Source organism: Sinocyclocheilus anshuiensis, unplaced genomic scaffold (genome assembly GCF_001515605.1).
Source record: "Sinocyclocheilus anshuiensis isolate Anshui unplaced genomic scaffold, SAMN03320099.WGS_v1.1 scaffold68, whole genome shotgun sequence".
In the NCBI taxonomy this organism is placed as follows: Eukaryota; Metazoa; Chordata; class Actinopteri; order Cypriniformes; family Cyprinidae; genus Sinocyclocheilus; species Sinocyclocheilus anshuiensis.
In genome coordinates, this window is record NW_015555741.1 from 1,633,702 (window position 1) to 1,655,243 (window position 21,542).

At 37.8% G+C, this 21,542-nt stretch overlaps 3 protein-coding genes across 3 annotated transcripts in view; all 3 read left to right on the plus strand.

Annotated features, from left to right (window-relative positions):
• The first annotated feature begins 1,483 nt into the window (after positions 1-1,483).
• Positions 1,484-15,528, plus strand: LOC107673225 (mucin-2-like). Its single transcript, XM_016466722.1, is given in 27 exon segments — positions 1,484-1,577; positions 1,666-1,740; positions 2,421-2,682; positions 2,787-2,901; positions 3,593-3,683; positions 3,839-3,966; positions 4,049-4,268; positions 4,412-4,537; positions 4,772-4,886; positions 5,044-5,182; positions 5,353-5,466; positions 5,609-5,675; positions 5,780-5,917; positions 6,072-6,236; positions 6,363-6,457; positions 6,541-6,667; positions 8,181-8,436; positions 8,542-8,594; positions 11,833-11,975; positions 12,687-12,932; positions 13,029-13,107; positions 13,110-13,178; positions 13,330-13,458; positions 13,620-13,767; positions 13,882-13,925; positions 14,055-14,140; positions 15,379-15,528. Coding segments are annotated over 27 exon segments (3,474 nt in total).
• A 1,075-nt stretch (positions 15,529-16,603) lies between these two features.
• LOC107673226 (cell wall protein DAN4-like) lies at positions 16,604-17,721 on the plus strand. Its single transcript, XM_016466724.1, has 3 exons — positions 16,604-17,330; positions 17,467-17,522; positions 17,617-17,721. Exons 1-3 carry the CDS (start codon positions 16,604-16,606, stop codon positions 17,719-17,721), a joined length of 888 nt encoding a protein of 295 aa, XP_016322210.1.
• A 674-nt stretch (positions 17,722-18,395) lies between these two features.
• Positions 18,396-21,542, plus strand: part of LOC107673227 (intestinal mucin-like protein) — an 8,466-nt gene continuing 5,319 nt past the window's right edge. Inside the window, exons 1-8 of the mRNA XM_016466725.1 lie at positions 18,396-18,403; positions 18,793-18,967; positions 19,446-19,687; positions 19,792-19,975; positions 20,254-20,464; positions 20,579-20,754; positions 20,920-20,989; positions 21,354-21,451. Of these exons, the coding sequence (XP_016322211.1) occupies positions 18,826-18,967; positions 19,446-19,687; positions 19,792-19,975; positions 20,254-20,464; positions 20,579-20,754; positions 20,920-20,989; positions 21,354-21,451 (1,123 nt within the window). The 5' untranslated portion in view covers positions 18,396-18,403; positions 18,793-18,825. The remainder of the gene's footprint in view (positions 18,404-18,792; positions 18,968-19,445; positions 19,688-19,791; positions 19,976-20,253; positions 20,465-20,578; positions 20,755-20,919; positions 20,990-21,353; positions 21,452-21,542) is intronic.

Sequence of the window (21,542 nt, forward strand, 5' to 3'; positions counted from 1 at the left end):
TGAGTAAGACATTCTGCTATATATGAGAGCCAGATGCATTTTGGAAGCCTTGCGGCCTGGCTGACTATGTAGGCCACATGGCCTAGGTGACTGTGATCATGCATAAAAAGTATAAGGGAAGCACATGATACAGCACAAGAGATGGAACAAAAGGAAATGGTGCGAGAATGAATAATGTGTATCTGATGTGCAAAGCTCTTTAAAATCTTGACAGCTCATTGAAAAAAAATCCTGAATGTATATGCCTCTGGGACCTTTGGTCATCTAGAGAGGGTTAAATAACAAAGCAAAAAAAAAAATCCACAATTAAAATTAAGCCAAGGAAACTAATAAATACTTGTAGAAAGTACCAGGAATAACACACCAAAAAATCGTCAATACGCTCATTGGACAGTGACTGATAACAAAATTGTATAAATAATTGTCTGGACTTAGACAGATTCAGATGGTCAGCTGGCATGTCGGCTTTGTTTCTTCCAATAAAGTCTTATTTGGTCTTCTGGAACTCCGGCTTTGACTATTTTTTGCAAGACTTTGACTATTTTCTACATTACATGTTCTGTGTAGCAATGATCATTTTTTAATAAGTTATGACATTTTTTAAGCTGCAATGCATGCTGGCAATTTGCCCAAAATTGTTTGTTCAGATGAGTCAATTTGGAAAGTTGGGACAACATTTGGACAAGTTTGAACAAATACTTGAGTATCCAAGTAAGATCGACAAAACAGCTGTTAGAAACATAAACATGTTTATGTTCAGTTCACATAATACAATAAATTGACTCCTACTAAGTGAATTTAATTAACCAATTAACTAAAACAAAAATTATCTTTGTTCAGGCTACTTTTTTACATTTGGTAGAACTTATTGCAAGTGGAAGTATTGCACCTTTTTATATGTACACGGGGTAGTGGGGGAGTCTTGAAAGCATTTGAAAGATTTTTCTAAATTTTAAAACAGATTATTGTAGTGCACTAAAAGAAGAAAATACTATTTCAATATTTCTACTTAAGTATTTTAATTCAGTATGTTACTTGCTGTGTCTTTGTGATTAATTATTAAAATAGGTGGAGCAAAAATAGACAAAATAACATATTAAATAATAATGCTTTAATAATAAATAATAGCCTAAATGTACAATAAATGCAAATTTATCCTGCTAGCCCAGAACAAGCATTAGCTAAATAGATATTAGTTTAACTTTGCATTATACTGTGCAACTTCTCTAGAAAATAGTTGCCTCCCCACCATCAAGACTCACATCCTTGTTTAGTTTGAGTTTTGTCAGTTTAAATGCAGTTTTGTCCATGACAAAGTGTTTAGTCTTAAACAGCTATAGGCCAATAAACATTTATTTAAAATTCTATGTTACTGTATATTCTGGGCTCCTCCTTCTGATCACAAATTACATCCTTACAAAGAAAACTAGCATTCACTATAAAAAGACAAGTTTTGGCAAGTAGCTCACATTAGCTCTTGAGGATGGTTGTTCTCTCCATGGGGGCTGTGAGGATGTCCCAGATGTGGATGCTGAGATGGGTTGTCCTACTGGTGGGGCAACAGCTGATACAAGCAGGTTAGAAAAAAAAAAGATTAGTTACTGCAAGAAACGCTCACAGTATTAGCTACACAACATGACTGTATATGTCTTTCTCTGTTTAAAGGCTTTATGGAGGATTATGGAGTAATGGGAGATTCTAGTGACTTGACTATGTGGCCAACAACAACAGCAACATCAGGTAAACATATTGTGTTTAAGGATTATGAGATGTACCAATCACATTGATTCACAAAGAAACTATGAAGTTACAGAATTATTTACAGATTTCAAGTAAAACTGGTGCTTTATGTATGTTTAAGGTATGGAAGCTTATTTTGGCCATGGGATAAAAGAATGAAAAAGGTCATTGCAACTCACAATTCAGGCATTTTTATCACAATTGCAAGTTTATATTTCACAATTCTGATGAATTGATGAGAACAAAAGTCAGTTTATATCTCGCAGTTCTCACTTTCTCTCAGAATTGTGAATTGTTTATTCTAGGAAAAAAAGTCTAAATTATGAGATAAAAAGTTGCAATTACCTTTTTTTTTTTTATCCTATGGCAGAAACGTGGACCTAACGCATTAAATTCATGGGCAAAATTTTATTTTTAAAAAGTGCTTGGGATAATTGTGACAGACACGTCACATAAATAGATGTAATGTAAAGACTAAAATAATTAATAAGCAAACTAAAAACAACAAACAAGAGTAAACAACTTTTCTTTTCACGAGTGGATATTATTCTATAAACTTCATAAAACATCTCAAAGGATAGAAAAGTTTAAGCAAAACCATGCTCAATACATAACATACTATACAGTATGTGAACACTGGAGTAAGTCTTTGCATTCTCTTTTAGGCTATTCTGTTCCAGTTCGTGCCAGTAACCATGTCAACAACATCTGTAGCATGTGGGGAAACTTCCACTTCAAAACATTCGATGGGGACTTTTATCAGTTCCCAGGCATGTGCGAGTATAACCTGGTGTCTGACTGCCAAAGCCTCATTTGCCAGTTCTCAGTTCACGTGAAGAGAACAGAACACAGCACTGGCCCAAACATCAGCAGAGTCCTGGTTACCATCAATGACATCACCGTCGAAATCACCGCAAACCAGGTCATGGTCAATGGAGAAAAGTAAGATTCAGGGGAACTGAAGTGCTGCTTGCTTCCTCCCACAGCAAACACAAAATAGATAAAGATGTAAATTAGTTTTAATTTGAATCTTTTCTTTTATTTAGTAAATTGCTGCCCGTGCACGTCGCAGGGATTCTTGTGGAAGAGAACACAATTTACATAAGACTCCATTCAAAAATGGGCATTACTGTCATGTGGAACAAAGAGGATGCAGTCATGGTGAGTCATTTTTGCCTGTCAGTTTTAGGATACAAGGAAAGGAAAGGACATGTGGCCAAGTATGGTTTGGTTTGTGCTCTGCATTTAACCCATCCAAGTGCACACACACAGCAGTGAGTAGTGAACAAACACGCACACACACACACTGTGAACACACACCTGGAGCAACGGGCAGCCAATGCTGCGGCGCCCAGGGAGCAGTTGGGGGTTCAGTGCCTTGCTCAAGGGTCTCACCTCAGTCATGGTATTGAGGGTGGAAGAGAGCGCTGGATATTCACTCCCCCCACCTACAATCCCAGCCAGACCTGAGACTCAAACCCGCGACCTTCAGGTTACAAGTCCGACTCTCTATCCATTAGGCCATGACTGCCCCCAACTTTTTTTTTTTTGTACAAATCAGTTAGTCTAATCAGTCATCTGACACCAAAATGTATAACATTAACCCGGCATTTATAAATACAGAATTTAGTGTAAACTAGTCAAATGAACTGTAGATATTTATAATTCATACAGTATCTTATGATGGATTAATGGTAAGTAGATATTGGCCAGTAATATGTGCACTGAACTGGAAGCAAATACTGATACAACTATACAGTAGGCCTAACCTTAAAATAATATTAAGTCTGACCGTTAATGCCATGATGCTGGGGTTGTTGAAAAGCTGTCTTTCCCTGTGGTGCTGTTGTAGGTGGAGTTGGACTCCAAATTTTCAAATCACACATGTGGATTGTGTGGCGATTTCAATGGGGCTCCACTTTATAATGAGTTTATTCAATCAGGTGAGTTGATTGACTATAATTGAATGACTTCTGCCATATTTCATCATAATTTTGTAATTACAGACAAGACTTGTGTATTGCTAATTTCATATATCTCCAAGAAGGTCAAGTGTCTTTGTTTAATCCATGTCTTATCTTATTCAATAAAGAATTAGGATATGAACGAGAGGTAGGCTACATTGAGTTTGGGAACAAGCACAAAGTTCCCAACCCAATGGTGGATTGCAAAAATCCCTCTGAAGAAGATGATGAGCAGAATTTAGAAGACCAGTCTGAAAAACATGTAAGTTGCAAAAGCTATCTGTATGGGTCGGTCGACCTCTAAGGATAAGGGTTAAAAACACACTGTACCTGTATCACCACAGCGGGCAGATTGTGAAGACCTTTTAAAAGATGCAGACTGGTTCTCCTGTATCAAGATTTTGAACCCTGAGCCGTATATCAAGGCCTGTATGAATGATATGTGCTTGTATCAGCCTGAAGACACTGACAACTCCACGCTCTGTGCGACTTTGTCTGAATATTCACGTCAGTGTTCCCATGCTGGAGGAACTCCGCCGACCTGGAGAAGAGCTGACTTCTGCGGTAATAACTACCACTGAGCTCTGGTGGATGTCCCGTGATTCTTCTCTCTTGAGCTTTTCATTTGCTTTTATTTCTTGTTCTTTTGAATTATTAATTAATTGCCATTGTAAAGAATGTATGTCTTCCTATGAATCCCTATGCAGCTGTGGCATGCTCCTACAATATGGTACATTCTGAAAGTGGCTCCCCCTGTATGGACACATGCTTGCACAAAGACACAAACACACTGTGTGAGCAACACAACATCGACGGCTGCTTCTGCCCACCAGGTCATTCCCTAATTCATAATATTTAATTGAATTTTAGTGCCATCATTTACAGAATTTTATTTAATGTGGCTGATTTAAGAACCACATATAGAATAAATGTTGATTTTATAGTACAATCACTAAGACACATTTCATAAAATGATATGTGATATATAAAATTATAAAGTTTTTCCCAAAACGCAGTTTTAAAACTAAAAAAAGTACTGTTTAGGAACTGTATTTGAACTGTTATAGGAACTGTGTTTGATGAAATCTCAAACATGGGCTGCATCCCGGTGGAAGAGTGTCAGTGTAAGCATGACCGCGTCTACAGCACAGGAGAGGTTCTTCACAAACATAACGAGGAATGGTAATAAAACACATTTCACTCTGTTCTCCTTTTACATGTCTTTAATTAACCAATTAACTAAAACATGCTCTACACCACATTGTTACATTGTAATGTAACTGTAGTCCTAAAGCTTGTTGTTTACGGTGTCTGTTTGTAATTGTATTGCATAACTCAGCATATGTAAGGAGGGAAACTGGATCTGTACAAGTATTCCCGGCCCTGGCCTGTGCTCAGTAGAAGAAGGATCTCACTTCACCACCTTTGACGGGAATGAATTCACTTTCCATGGAGACTGCAACTATGTGCTCTCAAAAGTGTGTTTTAGTTGCTAACTACACCTTATTTAATTGCTAAGACATTTACACTTGAATTTAGAATTTGTTTGTATTCATTCATGTCATGACATTTTAATTAACACTACAAATAATATATGAAATTCTTAATAATGAATTCTACACTCTGTAAACTCCATGTGTGTTTGTAGGACTTTGAGGAGTCAAAGTTCACCATACTGGGTCAGATTGTTCCTTGTGTTAGCCTTAATACTGACACCTGCTTGAAATCTATAGAAGTGATATTTAACAATGACAAAAACCATGTGAGTACATTCCTTCACACACAAAAAATCTTATTGATTTGGCTTTTTTCTTGCTTGTAATGGAAGTAATATCACCATTTCTAACAGTTAATAAATTACTCAACATATGTACATACAGTGACACTATGTCTTTCTTCATTAGCGTCTAGTGATTAAAGCTGACGGTACAGTTGAACACAATGCAATAGTTTCACTTCCTTACATGACAGGTAAGAGAGAGGAGCTCTGTATTTGAAGCTTGTGTTGAAGCTTGTTTGTGAAGGCTGATATTTTTGTGAAGCATTTTTCACCCTCTTCGACTGTTTTCTCTCAGCTGACTTCACGGTGTTCATGCCGTCATCGTTTCACATCATGCTTCAGACCACCTTTGGGCTGCAGGTGCAGGTACAGCTGGTGCCTCTTATGCAGGCGTACATCACCGTGGACCAAAGCTTCCAGGGCAAGACTTGTGGTGAGAACTTTCAAAAAACAACATATGAAATCTTGAATTTGAATTAAGCAGTGAATACATCAGATTACCAGTGATGTGCCTTTCGTGCATAGCCTTGAACACTGGGGGTCTTTTTATTTAAAGCGTAATAATATTTAAAATTTAATATGCGCAGGTCTTTGTGGAAATTTTAACAAAGTGCTGTCAGATGATCTGAAGACCCCTCAGGGAGTGGTGGAGGGTATAGCGGTTTCCTTCGCAAACGCCTGGAAGGCCCAGACCAACTGCCCCGACCGTACTGAGAGAATGGACGACCCCTGTTCCTACAGTAGCGATCCCTGTTCCTACAGCAGTGACAGCGGTGAGAGACTTTTTGCATAGATGGCAGACCATTTACTTTGTGTTATACTTGTATAGGATGGTTTAGCTTGTGTACTTGTAACACCATATGTTACGATGCCTTTAGAGCACTTTGCTGAGTACTGGTGTTCCCAGATGAAGAAAAAGGAGAGCCTTTTTGCCCAATGTCACGCCAGTGTCAATCCAGACAGCTACTACAAAGTATGACTAATTTTCCAAATTGTAATGAACGTTACCCTGCTTTCCACAACATGCAGTGACACAACGTGTCTATGTGCTTTCAGAGATGCAAATACTCCAGCTGTACCTGTGAGAAGAGTGAGGACTGTCTGTGTACGGTGTTCTCCTCATATGCCCGGGCCTGTGCAGCTAAAGGAATAATCCTCCAAGGCTGGAGAGAAATCGTGTGTGGTAAGATGGCCGAAACCAGATTCTTTTGCTAGACAGATATATGTGCATCATCTAAACTTAAAAGTGGTGGTTCACTGGGTTTTTTCTAGGCTTGATTGTGTTTATGGGGTGCAGTCTAACATGTTAATTCTTCGTTTAAAAAAAAAAACATTATTTTTCACATAATTTACCTTTATTCCACACAGCTCTGTCCCTTCTCTGAGAAACGGGCTGATCTTTTCCTGTTTTTATGAAGCCCCACCCTCAGAAATAGGCGATGGGCTCTGATTGGTTAGCTAGCCCAGTGTGTTGTGATTGGCTAAACCGCCTCTAGTGCGCGTCTAAACGTCCCGCCCCTCACCTCAGCGGCATGTGCCCCGGTTGTATTGTAAACAACGACATCGTTAATATCGCTTATCATTTTGAGCCTGATTGAGAAGCAGAGGATATTATTGAAGAGGATACTTTTAGATACGCTGTTGTAGATGCTACTGCTTATGTTAGCTTTTAATATATGGTTTTATCCTGATTAGACGATATCTCCGTTTGCATTGACCTTTCAGCTTAGTAACTTTGCAGATATTGTTTATGCTCAAACAACAACATTACACACTAACTAACGTTAAAAAAGTGAAATCGCAATCAACCACCCCTTTAAAGAATTTTTGGATTTAGGTGTAACTAGGGCAAAACATCCCTTATATAAACCCACAATTTCCCTCATATCCCTGACAAAACACAGAATGCCAAACAATTAACCTATATTTAAAATATAACTTGGGGAAGTGAGACTGAGGTAAAAACTAATACATCCTATTGTATTTCAAGGTGTTTTGTAACAACTTCAGTTAAATGAAAGCATCTATAAGAATTGCCATTAGAATTACCCCAAAAAAAAGAGGTCCAATGACAGTGTACTTTATGTTAGAAGTGAATTCAGAAAAAATGCAATAAATGCATAAATATAAATCAGTAAGGTCAACCATTTTACTAGCTATTGCCATCCTCAATATAAGTCCACGACTCTTTCAAAACAGATTTTCAACATATTTTGTGGTACAGATTTAATTTTTTAGTGCTGCAAGCAGCCTAGTAAAAGATGGAATAAAGATAATACAAATGTATCTGGATAGATGGCCTTTTCTAATACCCCATCCATTGGGGTATTAGAAATTTCATAAATTTCATAAATAAGCTTTTCACTTATTATAGGGCTCTGGAATACTTGATTCTGATTGGTCAGTGGTCAAGCAGATATTTACTAAAGTTAGTTGTTGTCCTTTACTATATATCAGACCATTTACAATATATGGTTAACTGAAATGGCATGCTCTATAATGGTCACATATATTACAAGCTGAATATATATTTAAAGAGGAGAAACGATCATTGTGTGGACAGTGGGATGACTAACAGGCAGTACATCCACACATACACTCAGTTTTTTTAGGTTAGAGTTTTTGGTTCTGTTTTGGTTTTGTAGAGTGCAACATGCATCTTTAAGACACAATCCCTTTCAAACTGATCCCCTCAGAGAAATATACAGAGAATTGCCCAGCCTCGCAGAACTACTCCTATGAGCTGCAGAGCTGTCAGCGTACCTGTCTGTCTCTCGCCTCTGAGCGCCAAAGCTGCAGCGTTGACTTTGTGCCCGTTGACGGATGCGCATGTCCAGAGGGACTCTACCAGGATGAGAATGGACTGTGTGTACCTATGGAAAAATGTCCATGTTACAACGATGGAGTGACAGTCCAACCTGGCACATCTATCAACATTAAGAATGAACACTGGTGAGCGGATGACATTAGTTTTATGCAGTAGTTGTAAAGATTTAAAACTGTTAAAATATACACTTTCCAAACTGTGATCTTAAAATCTTAAAAATTTCTCTCCAGTATTTGTGTAAATGGAACATTCCGCTGTCTGTCCTGGAAACCTCCAATTGTGGGTAAGAAAAAACACTTTTGGATACCTCTCTTTTACACCCAGAACTTTAATCAGGTTAAGGGAATGTGTGGTGATATAAATGATGCCACGAGTGATGTTAACGTATAGAATTAATTATATTGAGTTAACTATAATTATGGTCACACAAAAAGAATGATCCTATCAGATGTTTGCACAGTGAAACAATTGGCTGACCATTGTTTAGAAATAAACTCTAAAGTTTATTAACTTTAGCTTTAGTTCTTACGTCTCCAAATATGGTTACCAATATAAAACTCTTTCCTATGAGTCACTGTCTGGTATCTTTTGCAGAGTGTACTCCTCCAAAGATTTTCTTCAACTGCAGTACCTCACGTCCAGATGAACATGGATTGTTGTGTGCACAGACTTGTATGCAAAAGGAAATTGATTGTGTAAGCCCAGTTTCCAATCTGTCTTTTATCATTTCTCCTTTATCCTGCTAATAAAGGAGCTTTTCACCTGGCAGTGATTGAAGAGGTAGTTTAAAAGTATTTTCCAGTGCTAATTGATAGTTACTAAAACACTCCAGTAGCACAATGCCATATCATAAGCCAAGTGATCTCATTTTCATTAACTTCAGTAGGTTTTATTGCAACCAGAACTTCAATTAATGTGCCTATTTCAGAATTAAACATATCCTCAGAGATGTCCACTACAGTGTGAAAAAAGCCTGGTCTCTCTTTTAGAAATGGAATGAATTCTGTTAATACCAATTTTAGCAAATATATCAAAATAGAGTTGGCAAATGTACCAATGATAAAAATATGAATTAATTTTATTTATTAATTTGATACATTTAGATTCTTGTGTTTTTTAGAATGACCTTGTTTTTTAGAACTATGTTTTTCTAGAATTAAAAAATACAGAACTCAGGGTTTTAATCTTAGATATGTCTCAAATATTGGTTTTGCAACTTAAAACAGGGTTGCAAAAATGTAGAACCTCATTGAAAATGTTTGTATAATATGTGACCCTGGACCACAAAACCAGTCATAAGGGTCAATTTATAGAGATTTATACATCATCTGAAAGCTGAATAACTAAGCTTTCCATTGATATTTGGCCGAGATACAACTATTTGAAAATCTGGAATCTGAGGGTGCAAAAAAATCTAAATATTGAGAAAATCGCCTTTAAAGTTGTCCAAATGAAGTTCTTAGCAATTCATATTACTAATCAAAAATTACGTTTTGATATATTTACGGTAGGAAATTTACCAAATATTTTCATGGAACATGATCTTTACTTAATATCCTAATGATTTTTGGCATAAAAGAAAAATCGATAAATTTGACCTATACGATGTTTTTTTGGCTATTGCTACAAATATACCCAAGCGACTTAAGACTGGTTTTGTGGTCCAGGGTCACATGTTTAGTTATTCCCTATTTGTGGAAAGTGCTAGTTAACCTTTTTTGTACACTGATTATAAAATGCTTTTCAAATATTTACTGCCCTAGATCTGTCAGTAACTATTTTTTTTCTCTCTCTCTTTCTCTCTCTTCTACTTTGCTGTCTCTGATCTTCTTCATCCAACCACACCCACAGTTCTCGCAGGACTGTGAATCTGGCTGCCAGTGTCCTGCAGGTCTACTGGATGATGGCAGAGGAAACTGTGTTAAACCTTATGACTGTCCTTGTCCTCACAATGGACAGTTTTATGCACCAGGGACTGAGATAACCGTAGACTGCAATAACTGGTGTGTAAGCTACAGTCTTTTCCACGGCTAATTAGCACTTTTTGTAAAGTTACATTGAATACTAAGCCATAATACTAGACCCACACAGAATCTACACTTGGATAATTCTACTAAAATATCAATGTATATTTTTCAAAAACAGACCCCACCACTTTTTTTTTTCTTATTATAACTGGAGCCGCATGCCCTCCCCTCCTGGTGTCTGACTCTGGGCATTCCTGTTACTCAAATGTGACCCTGGACCACAAAACCAGTCTTAAGTCGCTGGGGTATATTTGTAGCAATAGCCAAAAAAAACATTGTATGGGTCAAAATTATCCATTTTTCTTTTATGCCAAAAATCATTAGGATATTAAGTAAAGATCATGTTCCATGTAGATATTTTGTAAATTTCTTACCGTAAATATATAAAAACTTAATTTGATTAGTAATATGCATTGCTAAGAACTTCATTTGGGCAACTTTAAAGGCGATTTTCTCAATATTTTGATTTTTTTGCACCCTCAGATTCCAGATTTTCAAATAATTTCACATTTTCAATGGAAAGCTGGTTTATTCAGCTTTCAGATGATGCATAAATCTCAATTTCACCAAATTGACCCTTATGACTGGTTTTGTGGTCCAGGGTCACAAATAGTAGAGGCTAGCAGGTTAAAAGTTTGATTACCATGGAATGTATGATGAAATAAATATTATAAAATGTATACCTTGAATTGAATGTAGTTCACTTTGGATACAAACATCTATCAATGCATGTAATCCCAAAAAAGATATCAACTAGTTGGGTTTTTAGAACATACTGTGGATTCACATAGATTCAAGTCCACTTTCTGTATTACTTTGTTACAGCACTTGTCAACACGGAACATGGACATGCACAAAAAAAATCTGTCCAGGCATCTGCACAATATATGGAAGCGGACATTATAAAACTTTCGACCAGCAGAGATTCGGCTTCAGGGGAGAGTGCAGTTATATAGCTGCTCAGGTACCACCAGACAAGTACTTTTATTTTCTGTGCACCTTTACTGTGCCTATGAGACATACGACTTGCTATCATAGTGACACTACGGCATTTAGTATAATACTTTTTTATTATTACAAATAAACCACTTTAATCAGGAGGCAGCAAGAGGGGTGGCATAATGTATGTTTTTGTGTTGTTGTTGTTGTTTGTAATGTAATGTCCTCTTGTTTTTAAGGATAAATGTGGAAATAAGACAGGAATTTTTCATGTAATCACTGAGAATATTCCTTGTGGCACAACAGGGACAACATGCTCAAAGGCTGTTGTCATCCTTTTGGGGGTAAGATTAGGTTTCTATATGATCTCTGTATGAACAAACCCGAATAACATGCAAATTTCAATACAACACATTGCATTTACTGTTAAAACAAAGGATTTCTTTCGTATCTATTCCACATTATCATAAATTAATTCTGAAATTAGTTTTTTTTATTTATCTTACAAACTCTTACAGAGAACTAAGCTAGAGCTTTATGGTGGGACTGTAACAGCTTTTGATATGGAAAGTGGCCCACAGATCAATTACAACAAGACAAACATCGGGATGTACCTTGTCATTGATGCTGACATTGGACTGACAGTTTTGTGGGACCGCAAAACAACTGTCCGCATCATTCTGCAACCTCAACACATGGTGAGCTGAATTAAGGCATGATTTAGAATTTATTCCATGGTTGCATACTGCATAAATACAGTATTTCAAAAGTTTGGAAATATTACAATATTTAAATGTTTTAATGAAGTCTCTTATGCTCAACATTTTTGTTAAAATATACAGAAAATACACTAATATTGTGAAAGAGTATTGCAATTAAAATAGCTATTTTTTTATTGTAAAATATTTTAAAATGTAATTTATTCCTGTGATGCAAAACTGATTTTTTTGCGTAATTACTCCAGTCTTTAGTGTCACATGATCCTTCAGAAGATTCTATTTCGAACAAATGCTGTTCTTTTAACTTTCTATTCATCAAAGAATACTGAAAATGTTTCCACAAAACAAAGCAGCATATTAGAATGATTTCTGAAAGGATCATGTGACATTAAAGACAAGAGTAATGATGCTGAAAATTCAGCTTTGCATCACAGGAATAAATTACATTTTAAAATATATTCAAATAGAAAATAGTTAGTTTGCATTGTAATAATATTTCACAATATTACTGTTTTTACTGTATCTTGATCAATTAAATGCAGCCTTGGTGAGCATAGGAGACTTAATTAAAAATATATAAAAACTGTAATGTTTCCAAAGTTTTAATAAGTACAGTAACCAATATAAACAGAGAAGATATTAATGTTGGTGACCGAACTCCAGAGATATGTGATCTTTATATTTTCACAGGGAGGCGTTTGTGGACTATGTGGAAATTTCAATGGGAATGGAAAAGATGACTTCACTACTCAAGGCAGTTTGCAAACCACAGATATAATGGAGTTTGCCGACAGCTGGAAAGTGTTAGGCACCTGCCCTGATGCTGCACCAGACTTTGACCCATGCTTTAAGAACCTTGAACGAGAGCCATGGGCAAAACTACAATGTAGCATCATAAAGGACCGTGAAGGTGCTTTGAAACATTGCCATAACAAGGTAAAGTTTGAAAGCATTTTAAATCAATAAAGGAAGTTTCCTATAATGTGGTATACAGGAATTCAGCATAAAGGATGGAAATGCTTGTTCCCACAGGTGGATCCAAACCCATATTATGAGAACTGTGTGAAGGACTCGTGTGCATGTGACACAGGTGGAGATTGTGAGTGCTTCTGTTTGCAGCTTATGCTCAAGCCTGCAATGAGGCAGGTGTTTGTGTGGACTGGAGAACCCCTGAGATCTGCCGTAAGCATCTTTAATTCTTGTGCACATCCTAAATCTGTAATATCCAAATGTGAATTTTCATGTAGATTCAGAATCTTCAGCCATTGCTTTTACTGTATTTAATTTACTCTGTGTGTATGTGTTCATACTTATGTCCATATTCCCATATCAGCTGTGTACTGTGACTACTACAATAAACCAGAAGGATGCACATGGCATTATAATCCTTGTGGTATACCTTGCTACAAAACCTGTCGCAACCCTCTTAATATCTGCAATAACACTTTACCCAACCTGGAAGGTGAGTTTTCGAAGACTGAGTATTCATAGTACACAACGGATGTTTCTTGGACTTATATGCAGTGCTAAACATTTTTTAATGATTGCTAAGTTTAGGGACCATTGATACTGGGCCACGTAGAAATGTTCATGAACCTGCCATTTTTTTTTTTTTTAATGCAGGATGTTATCCAAAATGTCCAGAGGACAAACCTATTTTTGATGAGCAGAATCAGGTCTGTGTGAAAGAGTGTATTCCCACGTGCTATGTCAATGGAATCGAGTACAAGCCTGAAGAGAATATACCAACTGATAAGTCCTGTCATGAGTGGTATGGACCATGATGTAGACCCTGACAAAGTATATAAAGCATACATTTCTGTGGGTGGTTCCTCCACCTGTTACTCTAATTCAACTTACCTAATATGTGACATTCTTTTGACAGCATCTGTAATGAACATGGCAATATAAAATGTTTTCGAACACCTGGTAAGTGAAACACTAAACACAGAAAAAAACATTTGTAGTTTAAATCCTGACAAATAGTAACGATTTTCTTTTCCTTATGTATTTTAATACTCACAATAATCTAAAAATATGTTGTTTTGCATCTTACAGGGTGCTGTAACTATGGTGGAAAACAATATGGTCACAATGACACCATTTACAACATTAAGGATGACATGGGAATGTGCTATTATGCAGTTTGTATAAATGCCACTGTGATCACAACACAGAAACCCTGCACAACATCAACAGAAACACCATCTACAACTAATACAACTACTAGCACAACACCTACTTCAACATTCACAACTACTCCTACGCCACCTGTGTCAACAAAAACACCACCTGTAACTAGTACAAGTACTGGCACAACACCTTCAACATTTACCACCTCTTCCACTACTACAACTACTCCTTTGCCACCTACCTCAACAGAAACACCACCTACAACTAGTACAAGTACTGGCACAACACCTTCAACATTTACAACTACTACAACTACTCCTACGCCACCTGTGTCAAAAGAAACACCACCTACAACTAGTACAAGTACTGGCACAACACCTTCAACATTTACAACCACTTCCACTACTACAACTATTCCTACACCACCTGTGTCAACAGAAACACGACCCACAACTAGTACAACTACTGGCACAACACCTTCAACATTTACAACCAATTCCACTACTACAACTACTCCTACACCACCTGTGTCAACCGAAACACCACCCACAACTAGTACAAGTACTGGCACAACACCTTCAACATTTACAACCACTTCCACTACTACAACTACTTCTACACCACCTGTGTCAACAGAAACACAACCCACAACTAGTACAAGTACTGGCACAACACCTTCAACATTTACAACCACTTCCACTACTACAACTACTTCTACACCACCTGTGTCAACAGAAACACAACCCACAACTAGTACAAGTACTGGCACAACACCTTCAACATTTACAACTACTTCCACTAGTACAACAACTCCTAGACCACCTGTGTCAACAGAAACACCACCTACAACTAGTACAAGTAATGGCACAACACCTTCAACATTTACAATCACTTCCACTAATACAACTAGTCCTACACCACCTGTGTCAGCAGAAACGCCACCTACAACTAGTACTAGTACTGGCACAACACCTTCAACATTTACAACCACTTCCACTACTACAACTACTCCGACACCACCTGTGTCAACAGAAACACCACCTACAACTAGTACAAGTACTGGCACAACACCTTCAACATTTACAACCACTTCCACTACTACAACTAGTCCTACACCACCTGTGTCAACAGAAACACCACCTACAAATAATACAAGTACTGGCACAACACCGTCAACATTTACAACCACTTCCACTACTACAACTACTCCGACACCACCTGTGTCAACAGAAACAGCACCTACATCTAGTACAAGTACTGGCACAACACCTTCAACATTTACAACCACTTAAACACCACCTACAACCAGTACAAGTACTGGCACAACATCTTCAACATTTACAACTACTACAACTACTCCTATGCCATCTGTGTCAACAGTGTCAACAGCTACAACTAGTACAAGTACTGGCACAACACGTTCAACATTTACAACCACTTCCACTACTACAACTACTCCGACGCCACCTGTGTCAACAGAAACACCACCTATATCTAGTACAAGTACTGGCACAACACCTTCAACATTTACAAGCACTCCCACTACTACAACTACTCCTACGCCACCTGTGTCAACAGAAACACCACCTACAACTAGTACAAGTACTGGCACAACAACTTCAACATTTACAAGCACGTCCACTACTACAGCTACTCCTACACCACCTGTGTCCACAGAAACACCACCTACAACTAGTACAAGTACTGGCACAACACCTTCAACATTTACAAGCACTTCCACTACTACAACTACTCCTACGCCACCTGTGTCAACAGAAACACCATCTTCAACTAGTCCAACACCACCTGTGTCAACAGAAACACCACCTACAACTAGTACAAGTACTGGCACAACACCTTCAACATTTACAACCACTTCCACTACTACAACTACTCCTACGGCACCTGTGTCCACAGAAACACCACCTACAACTAGTAAAAGTACTGGCACATCACCTTCAAAAGTTACAAGCACTTCCACTACTACAACTACTCCTACGCAACCTGTGTCAACAGAAACACCACCTACATCTAGTACAAGTACTGTCACAACACCTTCAACATTTACAACCACTTCCACTACTACAACTACTCCTATGGCACCTGTGTCAACAGAAACACCACCTACAACTAATACAAGTACTGGCACAACACCTTCAAAATTTACAACCACTTCCACTATTACAACTACTCCTACGCCACCTGTGTCAACAGAAACACCACCTACAACTAGTACAAGTACTGGTACAACACCTTCAACGTTTACAACCACTTCCACTACTACAACTACTTCTACGCCAGCTGTGTTGACAGAAACACCACCTACAACTAGTACAAGTACTGGCAGAATACCTTCAACATTTACAACTACTACAACTACTCCTACGCCACCTTTGTCAACAGAAACACCACCTACAACTAGTACAAGTACTGGCAGAACACCTTCAACATTTACAACTACTACAACTACTCCTATGCCACCTGTGTCAACAGAAACACCACCTACAACTAGTACAAGTACTGGCACAACACCTTCAACATTTACAAGCACGTCCACTACTACAACTACTCCTACACCACCTGTGTCCACAGAAACACCAGCTACAACTAGTACAAGTACTGGTACAACACCTTCAACATCTACAAGCACTTCCACTAGTACAACTACTCCTACACCACCTGTGTCAACAGAAATACCATCTACAACTAGTACAAGTACTGGCACAACACCTTCAACATTTACAAGCACTTCCACTACTACAACTACTCCTACGCCACCTGTGTCAACAGAAACACCACCTACAACTAGTACAAGTACTGGCACAACAACTTCAAAATTTACAACCACTTCCACTACTACAACTACTCCTACGCCACCTGTGTCAACAGAAACACCACCTACAACTAGTACAAGTACTGGCACAACACCTTCAACATTTACAACCACTTCCACTACTACAACTACTCCTACGCCACCTGTGTCAACAGAAACACCACCTACAACCAGTACAAGTACTGGCACAACATCTTCAACATTTACAACTACTACAACTACTCCTATGCCACCTTTGTCAACAGAAACAGCACCTACAACTAGTACAAGTACTGGCACAACACCTTCAACATTTACAAGCACTTCCACTACTACAACTACTCCTACTCCACCTGTGTCCACAGAAACACCACCTACAACTAGTACAAGTACTGGCACAACACCTTCAACATTTACAAGCACTTCCACTACTACAACTACTCTACCTGTGTCAACAGAAAGACCACCTACAACTAGTACAAGTACTGGTACAACACCTTCAACATCTACAAGCACTTCCACTAGTACAACTACTCCTACACCACCTGTGTCCACAGAAACACCACCTACAACTAGTACAAGTACTGACACAAAACCTTCAACATTTACAACCACTTCCACTACTACAAGAACTCCTATGCCACCTGTGTCAACAGAAACACCACCTATAACTAGTACAAGTACTGGCACAACACCTTCAACATTTACAACCACTTCCACTTCCACTACTACAACTACTTCTACGCCACCTGTGTCAACAGAAACACTACCTACAACTAGTACAAGTACTGGCACAACACATTCAACATTTACAACAACTTCCACTACTACAACTACTCCTTTGCCACCTACTTCAACAGAAACACCATCTACAACTAGCACAACTACTGGCACAACACCTTCAACATATACAACCACCTCCACTACTACAACTACTCATACACCACCTACCGCAACAGAAATACCATCTAAAACTAGTACAACTAGTTCCACAACACCTACTTTAACATTTACATCTACTAGTACCTCCTCTACTAACACACCAATAATTATTGTCCATGGACATACCACAACTCCCCCTTTGAATTATCCACAAATTGTTAAAACAACTGTTTCTACACCGTTTACACCTACATCTACAAGTCAGAGCACTACACTGTGTTTTTGTGTAGTTCAAGGAAGACAATATAAGCCTGGTTAGTAACTGTAAATTGAATTGTCAAACCATTTAAATTTTCTACAATTGTCTGAAATTTTCCAACAGTTCTGTTGTTTCAATTCTGATTACTTTCCCTTTTTTATAGGAGAGTCAATATTGGATCAGAAGCACATTGGCTCAGGGATTTGTCTCACCATGATCTGCTCCATAACCTGTGCAATTCAGAACAGCACTGAGCTATGTCCGTCACCTATATCACCTACACCTGCTCCACAATATGACTGTCCTAAATGGAACAAAACTGTAAAATATACATATGCATTTAACATATACATTCATTCTGTTTTTGATTACACAAACGTGTCATTTCATAGTACACTGTAAAAAGTGGTAACCTGTGATTATTACGTTAAAGAACTATTCCTATCTGATCTTACCCTTAAATTTAGTTTTGCTGGTGTAACCTAATATATTTAGGTTGATTCAGTTACCACATCGAGCACATTTTTTAGGTTATCATTTTTTCAGTGTAAGAATTTATAAGTACAAAATGCGATGTTTTTGCAAGAATACATTTTTTATGAATGTTCTTCATGCCCATTTTGAAATAGCCAAGGAAGCAACAAATGAATACCATTCAATTTGCCTTTCATCAGATTCTCTAATTCTAGTACTTTCTTTAATATTTCCAGACTAACGAGACCTTCAGCATATCTAACTGCACTATGGCAAAGTGCATAAAGGGAGACGTCATTGAGATTGCCCCATTGCAATGTCCTCTGCTCCAGAACATCACCTGTGAAAATCATCAGCCGACAGTTCTGGTCTATGATAAGCACCAATGCTGCCAGCAGTATGCCTGTGATTGTAAGTAAACTGTTCCTTCTGTAGTTCTAACTTTGTGGTTGACATCAGTCACTGAAATTTATAATAATGTCCTCTTTCCTGGCTCATTGTGCATGTAGCATTTTACATTCTTTAAGTACATATTGCGTAAGGTGAAGTGGATGCAATTTATGCCACCAAAGCATACACTATCCACCACTCCACCAAAGGGTCTGCTCAGTCCTATGGTTTACCATTCTTAATTTTATTTCCTACTCTAATCTAACTCAACTGATGAGATTTGGAACTGTAAATACACTTTTACAACCAAAATTCCAACCAAATTAAAGATCCTGATCCTGCATTGACAACAGGACAAAAAAATATAAACATTATAAGCAATAAAATGATACTGTGCTAATGGTAGTGCTAGATGGGTCTGAGGACTACTGAAATAACTGACTAACTTTAGTGTTTGGTCCATAACCTTTTCTTATTTTTCACCCTCTCCTAATCATAGGCTTTTGTCAAGGCTGGGGTAACTCACATTACATCACATTTGATGGACTCTTCTACAGTTATCAAGGAAACTGCACTTATATATTAATGGAGGAAATTAGGCCTCAATACCATTTGAAGATCTACATTGACAATAACTACTGTGATATTGGTGAGCATGCATCTTGTCCCAGATCCATTACTGTGTCTTACAATGATCAAGTCATCACACTTAGGAATCACATTGGAGGTGCGGATCTAGAGGTGAGACCTACAGTAAGATTGCGAAAAGACTTTCACTATGTGTTTGGTCTGCACTGTATTGTAAATGTGTTGGTTTTCTTTGTGGTTGCCTGTTTTTCTATAAGGCTCTGAAGGACAATGTTAAGCTAACGCTGCCATATGCTCACCATGGTGTGAGAGTAATAAGCTCAGGACGAGACTTGTTTCTGAGTATTCCAGAGCTGAATGTTGATATAACATTCAGAACCCTTGGCTTTAGCATCAATCTGCCATTGCAGCATTTTGGAAACAACACACAAGGCCACTGTGGTAAGTCAGCACATTAAAAAAAAAAGTTTAAAGGGTTAAGGAGGTCATATCAGGTTAAAGTAATTTAACAATAAAATCATAAGTTGTAGCGGAGAACAGATAAATAAAAGGATATTTTGTAAATATTTCACTAACTGTGAAAGCTGTAAAAATGTATTTTGTTTAATAAAACAATATGTGCATGGTGATGTAAAATAAAAAAGGAAAGCCGTTGTTGTATGAAGAGGTTTGTTTTTGTGCATTATTAATCTAAATTATTCCAAATAATTCTCACTAAGGAACATGCAACAACAACCAGGCTGATGACTGCATGATCCCTGGAGGCATCTTGGTCAATGACTGTGAAGTGATGGCAGATTACTGGCCAGCCAGTGGTGTGAATGGCAAAAATTGCCAACCAACTCCAAAACCCCCAGTCTTGAATATATCCGCACCCATGCCAAAGACACCATGCCCAGCCCAATCTGAATGTAACCTTCTCGAGAGCAAGTGAGTGCATTCTATGAGGTGTAATAAAAAAAACGTGCAACAAACTTTGCATGATTGCTTCCAAAGTAATATTTGTCCTTTCAATCATCTATTCTTCATTCTAAACTCCCCCAGGCTGTTCGAAGCGTGCCATTCCCACGTGCCCCCTAAAAACTTCTTTTTAGCTTGTCAATTGGATAGTTGTAATATGAACAACTCCACCATGGTGTGTGCCAGTCTTCAGAGCTATGCAAGTGCTTGCTCACAGGTCGGAGTCTGCATACATTGGAGGAACTACACTAAGCATTGCAGTAAGTTCATTGATATACCAAACCGATTTAATTTAATCTGTATAAATATATTTTATCAAATTAAATACGTTTTGATTGAAGACTAATTTTCCTGTTTCAAGTGGAATGTTGTGCAGGTGCTATAAAGATTTGAATTAAGAAATTGTTTTAACTTTTCTTCCTCAGACATTAAATGTCCAGAAGATAAAATCTTTTTGCCTTGTGTTCCATCTGAACCACCAACGTGTAGAGATGGGTAGGCTATGTCCCTTTTTCCTTTTATTCTGAAATAATTTAGACCATTGTGGAAAGACAAAATTCAGTGCTGATTAATGACAAATATACATGGGTAGGAGATAGGAGATAGCATTATTGTACAGTTTAAGAGTTAAACAATATCTGCTGAAATCGTTTACTACTACTTATTGTTTACTTCTGATGAGCATGCCAAAATATTTTGCACATTACACATGCAGTTGAGTCAAAAGTTTGGATGAGTGCTTACAGTAAAAACACTGACACCCTCCTTGGATTGCAGTGTTAAAACAGCCTAGGATGAAATTTTAATGTGATATAAATGTATTGTGTGTAATAAGCTGTAAATAATATTTGAATTCCAGGCCTATGCAGAGCATAACAGTGCCCACAGAAGGCTGCTTCTGCCCTGAGAACACAATACTCTTCAACAAGGAGTCAGGATTATGTGTGTCAAAATGTGGTGAGAGGCCATTACAGTGTGTGTGTGTGTGTGTGCGTGTGTGTGTGTGTGTGTGTGTGTGTGTGTGTGTGTGTGTTTGTTTGTGTGTGTG

Bases quoted from the DNA above. Each gene is read 5' to 3' on its own strand.
- LOC107673226 (XM_016466724.1), top strand. From the start codon at position 16,604: ATGCCACCTGTGTCAACAGAAACACCACCTACAACTAGTACAAGTACT. The intron at 17,331-17,466 runs GTACTGGCACAA...CACTTCCACTAG, and splicing joins ACCACCTACAACTAGTACAA to TACAACTACTCCTACACCAC. The intron at 17,523-17,616 runs GTACTGACACAA...ACCTATAACTAG, and splicing joins ACCACCTACAACTAGTACAA to TACAAGTACTGGCACAACAC.